This window comes from Temnothorax nylanderi, unplaced genomic scaffold (assembly GCF_030848795.1).
Source record: "Temnothorax nylanderi isolate EJ_2023f unplaced genomic scaffold, tnyl_v1.0 TNYL_tig0376_pilon, whole genome shotgun sequence".
In the NCBI taxonomy this organism is placed as follows: domain Eukaryota; kingdom Metazoa; phylum Arthropoda; class Insecta; order Hymenoptera; family Formicidae; genus Temnothorax; species Temnothorax nylanderi.
The window spans coordinates 83,550-102,710 of NW_027249438.1; the positions used below are offsets into that span (position 1 = coordinate 83,550).

At 29.2% G+C, this 19,161-nt stretch overlaps 4 protein-coding genes across 4 annotated transcripts; all 4 read left to right on the forward strand.

Moving 5' to 3' along the window:
• Window positions 1–1,052: 1,052 nt before the first annotated feature.
• LOC139781935 (odorant receptor 10-like) lies at window positions 1,053–4,715 on the forward strand. The gene is made up of 7 exons (XM_071720819.1): window positions 1,053–1,086; window positions 1,525–1,794; window positions 2,300–2,771; window positions 3,052–3,151; window positions 3,790–3,909; window positions 4,228–4,383; window positions 4,529–4,715. Exons 1-7 carry the CDS (start codon window positions 1,053–1,055, stop codon window positions 4,580–4,582), a joined length of 1,206 nt encoding a protein of 401 aa, XP_071576920.1. The 3' UTR covers window positions 4,583–4,715.
• Window positions 4,716–5,635: 920 nt separating this feature from the next.
• On the forward strand, window positions 5,636–10,522 carry LOC139781949 (odorant receptor 10-like). Its single transcript, XM_071720827.1, has 7 exons — window positions 5,636–5,666; window positions 5,797–6,063; window positions 6,624–7,092; window positions 7,549–7,645; window positions 7,729–7,854; window positions 9,616–9,771; window positions 10,469–10,522. Exons 1-7 carry the CDS (start codon window positions 5,636–5,638, stop codon window positions 10,520–10,522), a joined length of 1,200 nt encoding a protein of 399 aa, XP_071576928.1.
• Window positions 10,523–11,607: 1,085 nt separating this feature from the next.
• Window positions 11,608–15,109, forward strand: LOC139781950 (odorant receptor 10-like). Its single transcript, XM_071720828.1, has 7 exons — window positions 11,608–11,656; window positions 11,768–12,034; window positions 12,334–12,802; window positions 13,539–13,638; window positions 13,720–13,845; window positions 14,449–14,604; window positions 15,015–15,109. The coding sequence occupies exons 1-7, from the start codon at window positions 11,626–11,628 to the stop codon at window positions 15,066–15,068; spliced, it is 1,203 nt and encodes a 400-aa protein (XP_071576929.1). The 5' UTR covers window positions 11,608–11,625; the 3' UTR covers window positions 15,069–15,109.
• Window positions 15,110–16,082: 973 nt separating this feature from the next.
• LOC139781951 (odorant receptor 13a-like) lies at window positions 16,083–19,161 on the forward strand. Its single transcript, XM_071720829.1, has 7 exons — window positions 16,083–16,116; window positions 16,317–16,586; window positions 16,935–17,403; window positions 17,560–17,659; window positions 17,739–17,864; window positions 18,249–18,404; window positions 18,743–19,161. The coding sequence occupies exons 1-7, from the start codon at window positions 16,086–16,088 to the stop codon at window positions 18,794–18,796; spliced, it is 1,206 nt and encodes a 401-aa protein (XP_071576930.1). The 5' UTR covers window positions 16,083–16,085; the 3' UTR covers window positions 18,797–19,161.

Sequence of the window (19,161 nt, forward strand, 5' to 3'; positions counted from 1 at the left end):
AGCGTAGGAAAGTGTGGAGAAATAAGCGTAGGTAGGGACTTAGTTAAAATTTAATTTAATTTCTTGGTGAATACATTATCTCACAATCAGTTTTTATTTTATATACTACAAGTACTTCTGACAGAAAAATAGATGGAGCTATCGCACAAGTAATTTTCGCAACAATAATTATTATTTTCTTATTGTTCGATACTTTTCTCTATTGTAGTGCGGTTGAACTGGGACAATTTTTTAATTTCTGGTCAGTTAAGCACGTGCTAATTAAAATGGCTCCCGATTTCAAGTAGCATGACCACAATGTCATTTTTACTGAAACATTTTATTTAAAACGCGTAGGATTGCGTAGGGTCACAAATAAAATAATTGAATTACAATGAAACAGAATTATTTTTCAATAGCAGATAAAAATTAAAAAAAATTGTTCCGTGTAAGTATTTTGTAAGAGCAAGAGGGTTACATAACTTACATTCTTTATGAATAATTTTTTACCTTCAGTTAGATCTAGAAACGTAAAACTAAAATTAAAAACTTAATTTTAGTTCTCGACGTTTTTAATAAAAAATTATGAAATTTTTATTTTCAGTAGACTTAAAATATATTGTTTCTCAGCAGAGAGAGAATGAGATATTTTTGCATATATTGCTCAGTTGCGACTAACTCTCCTCAAGAATTGTTACGCTGCGATGAAAGAAAGTTTCTCTCAGGATATATCAATAATGCATTAATGCATATCAATTCACGAAAGCGATATTATTTTCTTTTTTTTCTCAGTTATCTTCGTTTCGTCAGGCATGCAAAACTTTGAAGTCAATATCTTCACGGAGCAACTTTCTTTTACCGAACATCGGGGGGTATGTTGTAGTGTGTTGATCATGTGAAATATAGTCACCACTCTTATCGAAAAATGCAATATTTATGACACATCGATTATTCTATAGACTCTATGTTTAGTACATAAATACGTCATGTCACGCGGAGTATGTGTGATGGTTAGTGGGGGGATAAAAATATTTTTTTTGACGGAGGAAAACAGTACGTGGTCGACCTTAGATATGGACGTTATTTATAGACATTCAGGATACGCAGGTTCGTTATTGTTTCTAATTCTCATTAGGAAACATTTGCTTGATGGTCTTAATTGAAACATTAAAAGAAGAAAAAGTGATATAATTAGTAATCCAAATGGTATATTGTGTGTGCATATGATAAAAGATACTAATTTTGAAGTATTTTTCCAACTTAATGGTGCTTGTCCACCTGCGAGTAAAAACTCTCGAGAGTAGCTCTACGAGAGCTTACGAGAGTGATTTTCGTAAATGGAGAGTACCTTTAGGTACTCTCAGGAGTATGTCCATGTGCGAGAATCACTCTCGAGAGCTACTATCGAGAGTTTTTACTCGCAGGTGGACACACACACACACACACACACACACAAGCACCATTAGATATACTATTCCATTATTTCTGAAATCATAGAAATAATTCCGAAACGGTTGATTAACGAGTTTACACTTTGGTAACTAGACTTTGAATGGGCGATAGAATTGAATCGCTATAGCTTGGAATTCATCGGTCTTTGGCCGAAAATGGAAGAAACAGCGCGAGAGAAATTAATAGCTAACATACGAGTGTTTCTATTGATAATTATGGTAACCTGTGTCTGCGTAATTCCTTGTATACATTCTCTAATAAGAGTTTGGGGCGATCTGATGTCGATGACGGACAATTTACAGTTCACTTTACCTTTAGTGTCGATGACAATGAAACTCATCATTATGTGGCGCAAAAAAGCTGGTAAATAAATCTTCCTTGTAGTATAAATTTGGCACTAAAAAGTGGATGTTCCTTAAAAATAATATTGAAATATATAAGATACTGTTACTTATAAAATAACATTAAAAGTTTTTAAAAATAGTATTATAAATTCTTAAAAAATCGAGCAATTGCAGTACAACTATTTAAATAAATAAATATAATCCTAACATGCGAATTTATTGCGAAGCTTATGCATATAAGAAGTTAGGTATTTTAAAGTTCTAAAAATAATTTTAAACTGTACGATTTAATGTGTGTTATTATTTCTACTAAATTACTTTAAGACCAATGCACTAGACATTTGATGACAATAATTTTCTAATTACTTTATAGAATTTATAATACTTACTTTATAATTTTTTTAAAATTCTGTCTATTTTATAACTAGAATTTTTATATATCGTTGAAAAATCATTGTGTTGTTATATTTATTATAATTAATCGTTTCCACTTATTTCTCTTGTTTTATAATCTATCTTTTAAGCCCTTGCGCCGATCTTGTATATGATCGCTAAAGATTGGCTGAAACTGAACTCCGACGAAGAACGGAAAATCATGATAAGATGCGCGCGGATTCCTCGCATGATCATAATCTGCGGATTCGTCATAATGTTCGGGTCGTTTATCTTATTGTTTATTCTTCCGTGCTTCGGGATTACGGTGCGGTACATAACTAATGTGACCGATCCGGGCAAACCATTGCCCCTGCAGACATATTACTTCTACGACACAGATACGAGTCCGTACTTCGAGCTCACGTTCGCCGCACAATGTGTTACTCTCATGGTATCTGCTATGGGTTACACCGCGATTGACAGTATGTTTGGATTGTTGGTTTTCCATGTCTGCGGTCAATTGGAGAATCTTAAGGGGCGGTTAATGACGAGTTCTGAAAAAAATCCAAATTTTGATCATGTCTTAGCGGACGCTGTAATGGATCATGTACGCCTTATCAGGTTTCGTACATAATACGCATTCACTATTTTGATAAACACTTATTATTTTATATAACAATGCTAATTATTTCTAATAAAGTTACTATTATTTCTAATACAGCACAATTAGTAAATATATATCTGTATATATAATTCTAATAGAAAAATTATAATACTTTCGAAACATCTAAATTTGCACTTATTATTTCTTAGGCTTAATTAATAGATAGAATTATTAAAATACAATTTTTTATTTTGTACAATTTTTAATATTTAATTAAAAATTTTGTTATTATTATAGATGTGTTAGAATCATTGAAAATACATTTACTTTGATGCTTCTTGGATTATTTCTCTACTTCGGTACATTATTTAGTGTATACGGATTTTCCTTAGTTACCGTAAGTTAATAAATCGATTTTTTTTGCAGTCTCACAATACAAATTTTTTATTTATTAGTTTTGCTAGAATTTTATTTAATAATGTGACATTATTATATATTTAAACTACTCTTTGAAGTGTTGAAACTGAAGTGAGAATTACTAATATTCACAAACCCGTCTATGGAACATTTTGATATTCAATATGCATATATGCCATTATTAGATCAAAATGTAATATTAGATATGTATTTAACCCTAGAACACCACGTACACCGTACACTGGGTGTAGCACACCCATGTTTGTTTTAAAGATGCCCGCTGTTTCTACAATATAGTGAAAGTTAGGGAATCGAAGTGATAAGGTAAATAAACTTTTGTTCTTTCTCTATTCTCCATGCTGCGCAGCTTCGTCTGCCGTTTAGTAGACGTATGGCTACACCCAATAGGTAGATGTTCTAAACACGCGGTGTGATGTTCTAAGGTTAATTTAATTTAATTTAATTTTATATATCTTAAATATTATCTTAAGATTTAACGTTTAAATTTATTTCACAAATAAGAACACATTTTTTTTATATTGGCAGTATTTATATTTATTTATTTATTTGATAGTTTATATTTTTCTAGTACTTTCCTTATATTAATTAATAATTTAGGTTATTACCGATGGACGTCATTTATCCTTTCTAAGACTGTCAAGCCTTGTAACAGTTCTCGTGAATATTTTCGCACATATGTGTTTGTATTGTGTGGTTGGGGAATGTCTAATAACGCAAGTATGTTGTCATTATTAAATCTGTCTTATCAAATTTATACAAATACTGCCTTGCTGCAAAAATTCGATACATATATAATCTAGTTGAAAAGCAGTTACTATATAAAAATAAATGTTCTAATTTCCACGATTGTTGAGTTTGTTCTGTCTGTGTTCTAAATTGCAATTTTATAATTAAGTACTTGCAAACAGATTAAAGAATTAAAATTATAACTCTGAAAATGTGTGTTAAATTGTATATACATAATTAATTTTTTAAGATTAATAAACTTGTACGAGATGTTTTTTCAATATTTAATAAAATTATATTGCATTATAGTGTGAAGGTGTCTATCAAGCTGTGTGTGAATATCGTTGGTATGAATTAAAACCGAAGCAAGCCAGAAATCTAATTCTGTTGATGACTCGCGCAAACAAGCCACTTAACGTAACTGTTGGAAAAATCTTTCCTCTAACGATGAATTCCTTCTGCAGCGTAAGCAAACACTTAATTATAAGGATGTTTTACTAAAACGTCAGTTATTGTATAAAAAGAACTGCGATTTAATATTTATAACAGTTTTTTGTAAAAATATTAAATTGTATAATACAATTTTTATAAAACAGCTTATTTATTTTAGCTACTGAAAACATCAGGCGGTTATATATCGGTTTTGCTTGCACGATGTGATTAATGTGCATCATTGAATTGCATTAATAATCTATATATATAATAAACATAATGATAAGAACAATACAAATGATAAGAACAATACAAATATCATTATAGACATTGACAAAGTGCTGAGCAGCACATTATTTGTACACGTATATTCATTTCAGATACGTTATAAAAGATTATAATTTAAAGCTTTAATAATTTTTAAATCTTTTTATTTTGCATTTTTCTATTATAATCGATGACTTTTGCTCAGCACTACCGATGTGATTGAACTTACAATTAGTAGTAACCGTAGTCAATGTATTATTATTTTTCAATATTGGCTCAATAAATTGTACAATTTTTATATTTTTTGTATTTTCTTTGTTGGAGAATGTTCCCTTGCACTAAAATATTTCTTCGTGTTTATTCATCACTTTTATTTATTATTTTATTTTTTATCTTTCATATATTGAGAAAAAACTGCAATCTTTCATATATATGACAAAACTGCAATATTTTCATATATATGACAAGCTGTTGTATATAAAAAATATATTATTTACAAAAAATATATTTTTTCATATTTTTAAAATTTTTCGAAGTTTATGTTTTTAGCTTACATATATGTTGTCAATTCATATGATATCTTACACACTTTTTATCACATAAAACGCTTTCCCTTTACACAAAGTTCTTTGTTTCTTTCGTTTTCTCTCCACAGATTCATTAAAAATGCATTATCCTTCGATACGAAAATGCATGCATATGTAATAAAGCATTATAAGATGAAAAAAACGTGTATTAGGTGTAATAGGTTTCACGAGCATGTAAAACACTGGGAAACAACATATGTCCCTGTTTAGCGCCGAACGCGTTCTTATTTTCTACTTGTTACCATGCTCGAGAAGTTTTTGTGAAACGGAAAACTGTTTTCAAACTAGGGATGCCACTTTTAATATTTAATGTATCTCTCGCAAAACAACTAAGTTTTCGCAGTTACTTCACAAGCATGCGTGACGATCACCTTCTACCTTAGGGTCACTTGAAAGAACGAAGCAGTACTCTTCTTGTGTCAGTTAATGACATGGACATTTCGGAATCTTCAGGTTACAAAGGTATTAATTGCATATAACATACATTCAGTTAATTACGTGTGCTTTTCATGTTTAATGATTAATTAGATCAATTAAGTTTTTTATATTAAAAAATCTTGTCTTGTATAAAAATATCTTATATAATCTATAGATTTTATATGGGCAGTTGAACTTCATCGTTTAAGCTTCGAAGTAGTTGGTTTGTGGCCGAAAACCGAAAAATTTACTAAGAAATACCAGAGGCCAGAAATACGAGTCGGTATTATCTTAAGTTTATTAATAATTATTTTTCTTCCGACGATATGTACGTTTATGCATGTTTGGGGTAATATGGTACTCGTAATAGACAGTTTACATATCGCATTACCAATGACGGCAATATTTGTGAAATATGTTATTGTGCGATGGAAAAGAACAGGTATGTGTATAATTATTTTAAACCAAATCCATAGCATTAGATATCGTTACTTCATTAAAATCAGCATCACGAATATGATTTATCGTGACTTATATATTGCTGATTTTAATATCAAAAACCAGATATTATATGTATGTGATTTACACTTGTATAATAGCAGTATGTCGAAATAAAGTGGATGCAGTTATGCAATAAGGAATCAAGCGCAGTTTTTGTGATTTTTAGTTCTGCATCGCAAAGTAATCCTATAGACAGGACAAGAAATTTTATAAAACTTCATATAACGCATAGAATTGTGAGGAAGATCATGGGTCAGTCATTGTACTTGAGATAACATTGACACCGAATTTTATTTCTAATGTATCGTGAAATTTACCTTAGCGGAATAGTAAGGTTTTGAGTTTGTTCCGTATTGCAAAACTATGCGTCCTATTATAGAATGTATGTTATTTCCTTTCGAGTTTGAATGCTCAAAACTAACAACATATACTTATAAATTGTTTAATATTACAACATTTTAATATTTATGTTTTATTTGTATTTATTTATATATTTTTAAGTTCTCTTCGCGATTGTAAATATGATAGCGGAAGACTGGATGGAATTCAAGCACTTTACAGAGAGAACTGTGATGATAAGACAAGCACAAAGTGCTCGATTAATTACGTTAACTGGATACATTTTCGTTGCAATAGGATTTCTCATCGTATCCATTCCGCCTTATTTTGGCATTCAAATATTATATACAACAAATTTTATGAATCGGAGCAAATTGTTACCGTTCGAGACGTATCACTTCTATGATACAGATAAGAGTCCGCAATATGAATTGACATTTTTCATTCAGATTATATCAAGTTTTTTAGCATCTATTGTTTACATATCTATAGATATTTTTTTGGTGCTAATAATTTTTCACATTTGCGGCCAATTAGAAATCTTCAGATGCCGATTAGTTAGCTTAGTTTTGTGCAAAAATTTCAACAAAGTTCTGAATAACATCATAGCAAACCACATACGACTCATCAGGTATGAATTTTTATTGTAACAATAAAAAGTTTAACAAAACAGCATTAGAAGTACCATTAAAAAAAATTTCGTTTATATAAAGATTTCAAATTTTAGGCGTTATATTATTTTATTTACCATAGTGAATGATACTGAATCGGTGACGTTTTATGTTTAAGCTTTAGATACATGTATCTGAAATATGGGAGATAATTTCGTAAATATTTTTGATATCAAAATAAAAAACAAAATTTCTATTAACATTAGTTTTTTTTAAGGACCTATTTCATAAAGCATATTCAACCATGTATCGAAACTCTCTTTCTGATTTTGATGTCAGAAATATCTATTTAAATTTTTATCTAGAACTATCGAAGATTTTCCCGTGTTTAATGTATATCCTGTATATTTTTATATGTATGTTGTTTCCTTAGTTTTAACACATAACAACCCTTTCAAATGTCCTTATTTCTATAGATTTGCTGAAAATATTGAAAATATGTACTCCTTAATAATGTTAATAACGGTACTTTGCTTTGCTATTACATTTTGCCTAAACGGCTTTCTATTTACTGTAAGTTACAGAATTCTAAATACGAAGAAATATTTTAATACATTTATACGTTCCTTTATACTTTTATAAGTTATGCATTTCAGTTACTTATTAACAAAAATACAGATACAGTTGCTGTTACAGAAATATACTTTACAATAATTTTTCTTATTTCTTTATTGATGAATACTTTTCTTTATTATGGCGCAGGAGAGCTTATAACGGAGCAAGTAAGTTATATAATATGTATTAGACGGAGAGCTGGCTACATAAAAATGCAAGGTATAAGGTACATGAAATATTTATAGCTAGAGAGGTTCCATTAGCACTCCCGAACACTGAGTGACCAGTCTGCCTGCGCGCTTAGGAAGATTTAAGGCGGGGGTGGACGGTCAAAAATGACAAATTTTACAAGGAAAAAAATGATAAAGCTCAGGGATAAAAATTATAGGAATGTTAAGTATTTGTTGCTACGAAACGCGGAAAATTATTGGCAGACGATTTCGTGGAAGAGAAAGCGCCGGCAGACTGCAACAAAGCGGCGTTAACTTTTGTAAAAAAAATGATAAGCCTTATGATTAAAAATTATTGGTAATAATTACTAAACTGTTAACGAAGCTATGTGCTAAATGGCAGACGAAAAAACTGAAGACAACATCGGGGCAGACTGTGATGAAGAGCGCGGTCTCGATCGCGCTTAATGAGGTAGTTTCGTACGATACGCTACTATGATATGTTATTTTGTTATTTATATGAATATATTACGTGTTTCTTTTTTTCATTAATGGATTCAGTTTGTATTTATTCTTTTATTGTTAAAAATAAAATGATTAATTTATTTATTATATTGAATCTATACAATGACAGATATAGGTCGATAACATAGAAAATGGTAATTTTGTCGGTTATACAGACGGCTCCAGCATCACCTTAAGCGCGATCGAGACCGCGCTCTTCATCACAGTCTGCCTCCATGTTGTCTTCAGTTTTTTCGTCTGCCATTTAGCACATAGCTTCGTTAACAGTTTAGTAATTATTACCAATAATTTTTAATCATGAAGCTTATCATTTTTTTTTTCACAAAAGTCAACGCCGCTTTGTTGCAGTCTGCCGGCCCTTTCTCTTCCACGAAATCGTCTGCCAATAATTTTCCGCGTTTCGTAGCAACAAATACTTAACATTCCTATAATTTTTATCCCTGAGCTTTATCATTTTTTTCCTTGTAAAATTTGTCATTTTTGACCGTCCACCCCCGCCTTAATCTTCCTAAGCGCGCAGGCAGACTGGTCACTCAGTGTTCGGGAGTGCTAATGGAACCTCACTAGCTATAAATATTTCATGTACCTTATACCTTGCATTTTTATGTAGCCAGCTCTTAGACTATATATATGTTTGTTGTGGGCGCAAGCGCGCGTATTTGTAAACAATAACCATAAACAGCGTACAATGTTATTCTTTGTCGAGCGAATGTTTATTCGCTTGATTTGCAAATTTTAATTAAATTCTTATTAATTGTGTAAAAGACACAATATAATATTGAATTTTTCTATTCAATTTAATCTGCTTTATCTGTTCACGAAAAGTATTACGTCTATTAGACACCTTGTATGTACAAACGTAATATACACTTAATGTGTTATATAACTTGTAGCTGTATAATTTTAATACGTCAGTATATTTTTAACATTACTATATAATAAAAAATCTTTCCTCGTTATTGTTACATATGTTGGCTATTGTCGGGTAAGAAAAACTATTAAAAATTATTGTTTTATGTACATATACGTTTAATAAAAGAACATCCCTCTATTAACATTAATTAAAATACAAATTCAGTATTAAGTTAAATGAGTTTCTTGTTTAAAATTTTTCTTCTGATCAAACATATAAATCAGTCAAGTTCGACTTAATTCTTAGATATATTTTTGGATCCTCGTTATGATCCTCGTTTAAATGACATGACATTAATGTACTTCTATGTATTTGTTAAGAGCAATGCAGTACATCGTGCTCTGTGCGATCTTGAGTGGTATAAATTGGAATCAAGAAAGGCGAGAAATCTTATTTTGTTAATGATACGAACCCACTATCCTTTTCGTATCACTGCAGGGAAAATTATTCCATTAACACTGGCTACGTTTTGCAGTGTAAGTTTATTTCGCATCTTTATGTATTAATTTCTTTTCCCTTCTCTCTCTCTCTCTCTCTCTCTCTCTCTCTCTCTCTCTCTCTCTCTCTCTCTCTCTCTCTCTCTCTCTCTCTCTCTCTCTCTCTCTCTCTCTCTCTCTCTCTCTCTCTCTCTCTCTTTCTCTCTCTCTTTCTCTCTTTCTCTCTTTCTCTCTTTCTCTCTTTCTCTCTCTCTCTTTTAAGTGAATCAAATTTATTTTATTTATTTTTCCCCCGCGTACGTAATGTCGTAATATGCGTACATCATGCGTGCGTGCGTATGTAATTGCCCGCGAACAAGTATAATTATTTTAAGGAAAATGTTATTTAATAATTGAACTGCAAATATAAACGACATATGTTTACTTTAGTGGAAAGATCGTTAATAACATCAAAGCCATTAATGACTTCTCCACTGAAGTAATCATATTATAATGCAAGTTCCTAATGATATGATTTTTAATTAATTGCTCGAAAATGTTGATAAATATCTACAAATTAAAGAATTATGGTCAGTCAGTATCTTAATCTTTACGACAGATGTAATAAAGGTCAACAACGTTTTCCTTAAGGCACTTTAAAGCCCACATTATTTTTGTAAAAATTTTCTTTTCGTTTTCGTAATGTCTCTAAATAAAGATATAATTATTTCTATTAATAAAGATATAATTTTTTTAGGTATTAAAAACATCGTGTGGCTATATATCATTTTTAATGACAAAACACGGTTGAAGATAAATATTACTACATTTTATTACATGAAAGAAATGTGTGGATACATTTTTAGTTAAATAATTACAAATGACAATTGTATACAGTAATTGTTAGAACCAGTAAAAATAAAATTTTGTTTTGTAGATTAACATTCTTTGTTTATCATAAACTATATTATTGCGTTTCTGTAACATGACAATATTTTCATTGTCCGTCACTAGAATACTTTAATGGAGACTCGTTTGTATAACATATTACGTTCAAACAGAAGACAAGTCTATAGTTATAAATTGCCTTTACTATATGACACTCAATAATATTATTATATTATATTAATAAGGTTATCAATGTTAGTGTTACTTTATTAAATTAATATGATTAGATGATACGATTACGTCTACCTTACTACGACGATAGGATTTATTTCATATGTTCCAATATCAGGAAGAGTTTCAAGTGGCTTATTTTTAAAGAACAGAACACATTGGTATCTCATTGCGAGAATATTGCCGAATAAAAGCCACCATATCTTAGAAAGTTGAAGTTTTATATTCTTTAAGATACCGTAATTTTATTAAAGGAATTGTATGAACAATAAATAATCGTAAAATACTTATTTTGGTCTGCTTACTAGACATAATATTACATTCATTCGTGTTACGATAGATGTATCTTGAGAAGAAATATTCGAAAAGTCCGTACACCACGCAATTGTTATTTCTTTTTGACTATAATATTTCTGTATTTTTGGGTTCGATGTATAGAACTCCATTAATAGTGAAATAACGTTATCTCTCATTTCGGAGTAAACGCATGCATAATGAAGCAACGTAAAGTACGAAAAAACTTCTTAGACAAGTTCGACAAACTTATACCGCGATGCAATATTTTCTATCTCTCGTCTTGTTAGATCAGAAATAAACGTTTTTATGACTCATTGCACGTCTGTAAAGTTTCTTGACGATATAACGGTCGTAATAAACTGGGGGTAGCATTTTTAATATTTAATGCAGCAATTTGACGTGACTGCCAGGTTTTTGCTCTTCTATAGGGAACATCCGCTTTATTTTACACTACATGTTGGGAAGAATAGAACGATTCTTTTCACGTCAGTTTTTGATATGGACATTACAGAATCTACAGGTTACCGAGGTATTAATTTCCAATTATGACTTTTCTGTCTAATAAATGAATTAGTTTAGTTAATCTTTTTCAAATCTTATCTTGTATAAAAATATCTTATGTTATATATAAATTTGTCAGATTTTGTGTGGGCAGTTGAACTTCATCGTTTAAGCTTGGAAGTGATTGGCTTGTGGCCGAAAACCGAAAAATTCGCTAAGAAATGCCTGTGGCCAGAAATTCGGGTCGGTATTGTTTTAATTTTATTAATATTTATTTTTATTCCGATGATAAGTATGGTTATCCACGTTTGGGGCAATATGATACTCGTAATAGACAGTTTACATATCACGTTACCCCTGGTGACAGTATTAGCGAAATATGTAATTATGCGATGGAAAAGAACAGGTACGTGCAAAATTATTTAAAACAAAATCCTTAGCATTATATTTCATTACTTTATTAAATCAGCATATAATTGATTTATTATGACATGTATATTGCTAATTCTAATATCAAAAACTGGAAATTATATGTATGTGATTTACATTTGTAGCAGCAGCATGTCGAAATAAATTGTAGTATGTATATGATTTTCATTTTAGTTCAAAAGTCCAAAAATAACAACATATATACTTATAATTTGTTCGACATTATAAAATCTTAACAATATTTATATTTTCTTTGGGTTTATTTATATTTTCAAGTTTTGTTCGCGATTGTAAATATGATGGCGGAAGACTGGATGGCATTCAAACACTTTACAGAAAGGAACGTAATGATAAGACGAGCACGAAGTGCTCGATTAATCATGATAATTGGATACGTTTTTGTGGTAATAGGATTTGTCACCGTAACCATTCCTCCTTATTTTGGCATTCCAATACTGTGCACAACGAATTTCATGAATCGGAGTAAGCTGTTACCGCTGGAAACGTTTCACTTCTATAATACAGATAAGAGTCCACAATATGAATTGACATTTATCATTCATATTATATCAACTTTATTAGCAGCTACCATTTACATGTCTATAGATATTTTTTTGGTGCTAATAATTCTTCACATTTGCGGCCAGTTAGAAATCTTCAGATGCCGATTAGTTAGTTTAGTTTTGTGCAAAAATTTCAACAAAGTTCTAAATAACGTCTTAATGACTCATCTACGATTAATCAGGTATAAATTTTCATTGCGACAATAAAGAAATTAACACAAAATAGATTTATACAAGAATGCGAAAAAATATTCTTCTACATGAAGATTAAAACTCTAAACGTTATATTATTTTCTTTATACAATAGCGAATGATATTTTGAATCGATGATATTTCGTGTTTATACTTTATATTCATAGTGGCCGTACGTACTTGAAATATGGGAAAAAATTTTGTTAGTATTGCTGATATAAGAATGAGGAACAAAAGTTTTTATATCTAAACATATGTCTGAAAATGTTTTGTTTTATGAAATAATTATCAATATATATTTTCTACAAAAGAAATTAATATTTTACAATCGGTTTCAGCTACAAAAATAAAATTTAGTATTTATGTCTAGAAACAGATTATAACATAAAAAATATTTCCAATATTTAATTATCTACTAGTAATTTTAAAATAACGGATATAATCTTTTTTTTTTCAAAAAATTACATACTTTTTTAAATATTAAAGTTTTCAATGTTAATAAAATGAGTATTTAAAACATTAATTTTTTAGTAAAAAGCGCGTATGGACAAGTACTTCATAAATAAAGCATTTTTAAATATATGTTTACAGAAACTTTTTTCTCTGATTTTGGCAGAAATACATCGAAAATTTTTCCAGTGTTTCACGTATATTTTGTATATTTTTATACGTGTCGTTTTCTTAGCTTTAACGTGACAACTCTTTCAAATATTCTCATTTCTATAGATTTGCTGAAAATATTGAAAGTATGTACTCCTTAATAATGTTAATAATGATACTTTATTTTGATGTTGTATTTTGCCTAAACGGCTTTCTATTTGCTGTTGTAAGTTCCAGCATTCAAAATTTGACAAAATATTTTAATACACATACGTTTCCTTATGTTTTTATAAGTTATGCATTTCAGTTTCTTATTAACAAAAAAACAGATGATGTTGTTGTAACAGAAGTATACTTTTCGACAATTCTTCTTATTGTCTTATTGATGAATACTTTTCTTTATTGTGGCGCAGGAGAGCTTGTAACGGAGCAAGTAAGTTATACCTATAATAATAATATGTATATATGTTCGCGCGCGCATATGTATGTGTATATAACATCGCAAGCAGCGTACAATGCTGTCACTTGTCTCTTGTCACGAGAATGCTTATTCGCAGATTTTAATTAAATTCTTATTAATTATTGCGAAAATTGCAAAATAATTATAGATTTTTCTATTCAGTTTAATTCGTTCAACTTACTCACAAAAGGTGTTACGCCAATCAGACATTGTGTATATACAAATGTAGTATACGCTTAGTATGTTGCACATTTTGTAACTGTATAATTTTCATACGTTAGTGTATTTTTAAGCATGGTACCCTAATAAAAAATCTTTCTTTGTCGTTGTTATATACATTTCCATTTGTTGTTGGTTAAGAAAAACTATTATAAATTATTTTTTTATATATACGTTCAATAAAAGATTGTTCTTCTATATTAACAATAATTAATGTGGAAATTTATTCTTTTTTTTTAATTTTTTATAAAACATAGGAGTCAATTAAGTCCGAATTAATTCTTACTAATATTTTTGGAAATAATTCTCATTCAAATGACATGAAATTAATGTACTATTACATATGTATTTGTTAAGTGCAATGCAATACATCGTGCTCTATGCGATCTTGAATGGTATAAATTGGAATCAAGAAAGGCAAGAAGTCTTATTTTGTTAATGATACGAACCCAGCATCCTTTTCGTATCACTGCAGGAAAAATTATTCCTTTAACACTGGCTACGTTTTGCAGTGTAAGTTTATTTAGCAACTTTATGTATTAATTTCTTTTCTTTCTCTCTTTCTCTCCGCCCTTTTCTCTTTCTCTGTCTCTTTTAAGTGAATAATATTTATTCTACGTATAGATCCTCCGACGCGTGCATACGTTATATTTGATTATGATTTCCCCATTGAAGTAAACATACTATAATGCAAGTTATAATGATGCGATACATTTTTATAATTAATTGTTGAAAAGTATTTACGAATATTTATAAATTAAATAAATCATGGTCAGTCAGTATTTTAACCTTTACGTAGATATACATAAAAAGGTCGATGTAATCGACAACATATTCCTTAAGACAGTTTAGTCAACATTATTTTTGTAAAAAATTTTTGCTTTTCTCGTAGTGTCTCTGAATAAAGACATAATTATTTTTAGGTGTTAAAAACATCGTGTGGCTATATATCGTTTTTAATGACAAAACATGATTGAAGATCACGATAAATATTACTTTTTTTATTATATAAAAGAGATGGATGATTTTTTAGTTAAATAATTACGAATGAATAACACTTGTATTTAGTAATTGTCAACATTAGTAGAAATAAAATTTTGTATTGTCTATTAATTATCTCTGTTTATCTACGTTTGTATGTTACATTCAAAGAAAGAATGCAAATCTATAATTTAAAATCGCCTTTACTGTATGTCTTAATAATATTATATTCAGTTATAATGTTTTATCGATTTTTGTGTTACTGGCGCTTTACAAAAGTATCATAGTAAGATGAATATATCTACATTACTACGACGATAGAATTTATCTCATCTGTTCCAATTTCAAGTTGAGACTTATTTTCAAGGTACAGAACACATTAGTTATCTCGTTACGAGAATATTGCCGAATAAAAGCCACCATATCTTAGAAAGTTGAAGTTTTATATTCTTTATAATATCGTAACTTTATCAGAAAAATTGCATGAACAATAAATAATCGTAAAATACATACTTTGGTCTACTCACTAGATATAGTATTGCATTTGTCTGTGTTATGATAGATGTAGCTTTGCGAAGAAATGTTCGAAAAGTCCATACACCACGCAATTGTTATTTCTTTATGGTTACAATATTTATGTATTCTGGAGTCTGATGTATAGAATCCTATTAAAAGTGAGAAATGACGTTATTTCTTATTTCTGGAGTAAGCGCATACATAATGAAACAACGCAAAGTACGAAAAAAATTTCCAGGCAAGTTCGACAAACTTATAATATACCGCGATGAAATATTTTCTACCTCTCGTCTTACTAGACTAGACATAAACTTATTGTTCACGTGTAAGGTTTCTTGGCGATATGAACAGTCGTAATCGACTAGGGATAGCATTTTTAATATTTAATGCAGCATTTGACGAAACTGCTGGGTTTTAGCTCTTCTATGGAGAGCATGCGCGTTTATTTTACGCTACATAGTGGAAGGAACGTGACAGTCTTTTTCACATTAGTTCTCATGGACATTAAGAAATCTTCCGGTTATAGAGGTACTAATTGTGTATGACATTTTTATTACTTATTATTCGTATTCTACATGTCTATTCAATAAGTTAGTATAATTTTGCTTTATGAATTTATTCTTTGCATCGTATTTTTATTACTATTTGTTGCGATTAATCTTTTAAATCTACATATTAATTTGTAATTATTTTATGCAAATCCTTTGTTTTATATAAAATTTTGTTAGATTTCATGTGGGCAGTTGAAATACATCGCTTAAGTTTGGAAATGTTGGGCTTGTGGCCTAAAGATGTTATGGTTTCTGTAAGAAGTTTGTGGTCAGAACTTCATGCAAGCATTATTTTAATTTTATTAATATTTGTTTGTAATGTTCCGACGATATGTACGATTATGAAAGTTTGGGGCGATATGGTACTTGTAATCGACAATTTACGTCTTATGTTACCTCTGCTGATAGCATCAGTGAAATATGTCATTATGCGATGGAAACGAACAGGTATGTCCAGAATTATTTAAAATTTTCAACATTTTATTTCATTTCATTACTCCGTTAATCGTTATGTTATAATTAATTTATTATTACAAACATATTCTGAATAGCAATAATGTCACAAATCAAGAATTATTATTTGTCAATTATTTCTGTAAAGCAATATACATTGAAATATATAACAATATACATCAATATAAATTTAAAAATTTGTAGTTTTTTTAGTTAGGGAATTCACAAATAACACACTCTCATAAATACTTCACATAATCATATAATATCTTTATAATAATGCTTATATAAGTAGTTTAATATTTTGACATATTAACATAGAGCTTTATGTATACTTTCAAGTTCTTTTATCGATTGTAAATATGATGGCGGAAGATTGGATGGCATTCAAATCGGATGCAGAGAGAGCTGTGATGATAAGGCGAGCACGAACTGCTCGATTAATCATGATCATTGGATATGCTCTTATCCTAATCATACTTCTCATAATAATTGTGCCTACTTGTTTTGGCATTCAAGTATTGCACATAGGGAATTTCACGAAGCAGAGCAAACCCTTACCACTGGAGACGTATCATTTTTACGATACTGATAAGAGCCCGCAGTTTGAGTTGACATTTTTCTTTCATGTTTTAACAATGTTGTTATCGAGTACCACTTATATGGCTGTAGATATCTTTTTATTACTAATTATTCTTCATATTTGCGGCCAGCTAGAGAATTTTAGGTATCGACTAATTAGTTTGGTCTCATGCAAAAATTTCAACAAAAGTTTAAATGACATCGTAGTGTTCCATTTACGCCTTATCAAGTAAGAACTTGATAATAATGAAATTATAATAATTATAATAATGAAATTTTGCACAAAATAACTTTAGCAATGTTATTGAAACATTTATTACTACAGAAAGAATCTAAATTTTAAAAATTTGTTAATACATCAACTTTTTAAATATTTTTTCTGCAGATTTGCCAACTATATCGAAAATACATACTGTTTAATGATGTTAATAATGATATTTCATTTTGCTATTGTATTTTGTTTAAGCGGCTTTCTATTTACTATTGTAAGTAAAACAAATATGTGAGAAAATATTTTAATGCATATGTACGCTTCTTCATTTTCTTATAATTTATACATTCTAGATACTTAATGAGAGAAAAATTAATGAAGCTATTATTATACAAATATTTCACTCAATATTTTTTATTATTATTCTATTGATGAATACTTTTTTCTATTGTGGTGCGGGAGAACTAGTAATGGAACAAGTAAGTTACATAATAAAATTTCTAAATATGTATTATAAATTTAATGTTTTAGTCATGATGGAAAAATAATGTCCATATATTAGAATATTTTTAGAAATTACTGAAACCATTTTACTCGTTATAGTTATGTTGCCATTTGTTATAAAATTTGATATCATATTATTATAAGAAAAATACTGAACATTTGTTTTATATACGTTTAATAAAAAATAATTTCTGTAACAACATTAATTAAAATGTGAATTTGTTACAATTACATGAACTTGCTGTTCTAAATTCTTTTCTAATTAAAATCAACAAATCCTTTTTAATGTTTCTTAATAGAAGTCATCTACTTTGAAATGATATAGACATTAATATGTTCTGACACATGTATTTATCAAGTGCAATGCAGTACATCGTGCTATGTGCAATCTTGAATGGTACAAATTGGAATCTAGAAAGGCGAGAAATCTTATCTTATTAATGATACGAGCCAACCATCCTTTTCCCATCTCTGCAGGAAAGATTATTCCATTAACAATGGCTACTTTTTGCAGCGTAAGATTACTTAGAATTTTCATATTTTAATTTTAAACTTTTGCAGAGAACATCAACTTATATAATGCAACTTATTTGTGTATATTGCACGTATAATTATATATACATATAATTGTGTAACTTTTTAATGAAAATTTTATTTATTAATTGAATCTCAAATATAAACGATAAACATTAATATTCTGATCTCTATAATATATGTATATACATGAAAGTCAAAGTAATTGACGAAATATTTTTTAAGGCATTTTATCCAACATCTTTTGATATCTTTAAATATAAAAATTTTCTTTAACTTTCTCTAAGTAATTTCTCTAAATAAAGATAATTATTTTTAGATATTGAAAACATCGTGTGGCTATATATCTTTCTTACTGACAAAACATGGTTGAAGATCACGATGATATATGATTTAATATTTATTTACGAAAGTAGTGGATGTGTTTGCAGTTAAATAATTGCGAGTATATAGAACCCTATTAAAAATACAATTACGTCATTTTTTATATCAAAGTAAACGCATACACAATAAAGCAATACAAAAAAACTTTCTAGGCAAATATTCGGCAAATTTAAGATATATTGCGATGCAATATTTTTCATTTCTTGTCTTATTAGATCAGACATGAACGTTTTTATAACTTACTATACACTTGTAAAGTTTTTTCTTATGATATTAACGGATAATCAACTGAGGATAATAGCGGCGCACTTTTAATACTTTATAAGCTGAAGACCGCGATGATACATTAATATT

Bases quoted from the DNA above. Each gene is read 5' to 3' on its own strand.
- LOC139781935 (XM_071720819.1), top strand. From the start codon at position 1,053: ATGGACGTTATTTATAGACATTCAGGATACGCAG. The intron at 3,152-3,789 runs GTAAGTTAATAA...TTAATAATTTAG, and splicing joins ACGGATTTTCCTTAGTTACC to GTTATTACCGATGGACGTCA. The intron at 3,910-4,227 runs GTATGTTGTCAT...ATTGCATTATAG, and splicing joins GGGAATGTCTAATAACGCAA to TGTGAAGGTGTCTATCAAGC.
- LOC139781949 (XM_071720827.1), top strand. From the start codon at position 5,636: ATGGACATTTCGGAATCTTCAGGTTACAAAG. The intron at 7,646-7,728 runs GTAAGTTACAGA...TATGCATTTCAG, and splicing joins TAAACGGCTTTCTATTTACT to TTACTTATTAACAAAAATAC. The intron at 7,855-9,615 runs GTAAGTTATATA...GTATTTGTTAAG, and splicing joins GAGAGCTTATAACGGAGCAA to AGCAATGCAGTACATCGTGC.
- LOC139781950 (XM_071720828.1), top strand. From the start codon at position 11,626: ATGGACATTACAGAATCTACAGGTTACCGAG. The intron at 12,803-13,538 runs GTATAAATTTTC...TCATTTCTATAG, and splicing joins ACTCATCTACGATTAATCAG to ATTTGCTGAAAATATTGAAA. The intron at 13,846-14,448 runs GTAAGTTATACC...GTATTTGTTAAG, and splicing joins GAGAGCTTGTAACGGAGCAA to TGCAATGCAATACATCGTGC.
- LOC139781951 (XM_071720829.1), top strand. From the start codon at position 16,086: ATGGACATTAAGAAATCTTCCGGTTATAGAG. The intron at 17,404-17,559 runs GTAAGAACTTGA...TTTTTTCTGCAG, and splicing joins TTCCATTTACGCCTTATCAA to ATTTGCCAACTATATCGAAA. The intron at 17,865-18,248 runs GTAAGTTACATA...GTATTTATCAAG, and splicing joins GAGAACTAGTAATGGAACAA to TGCAATGCAGTACATCGTGC.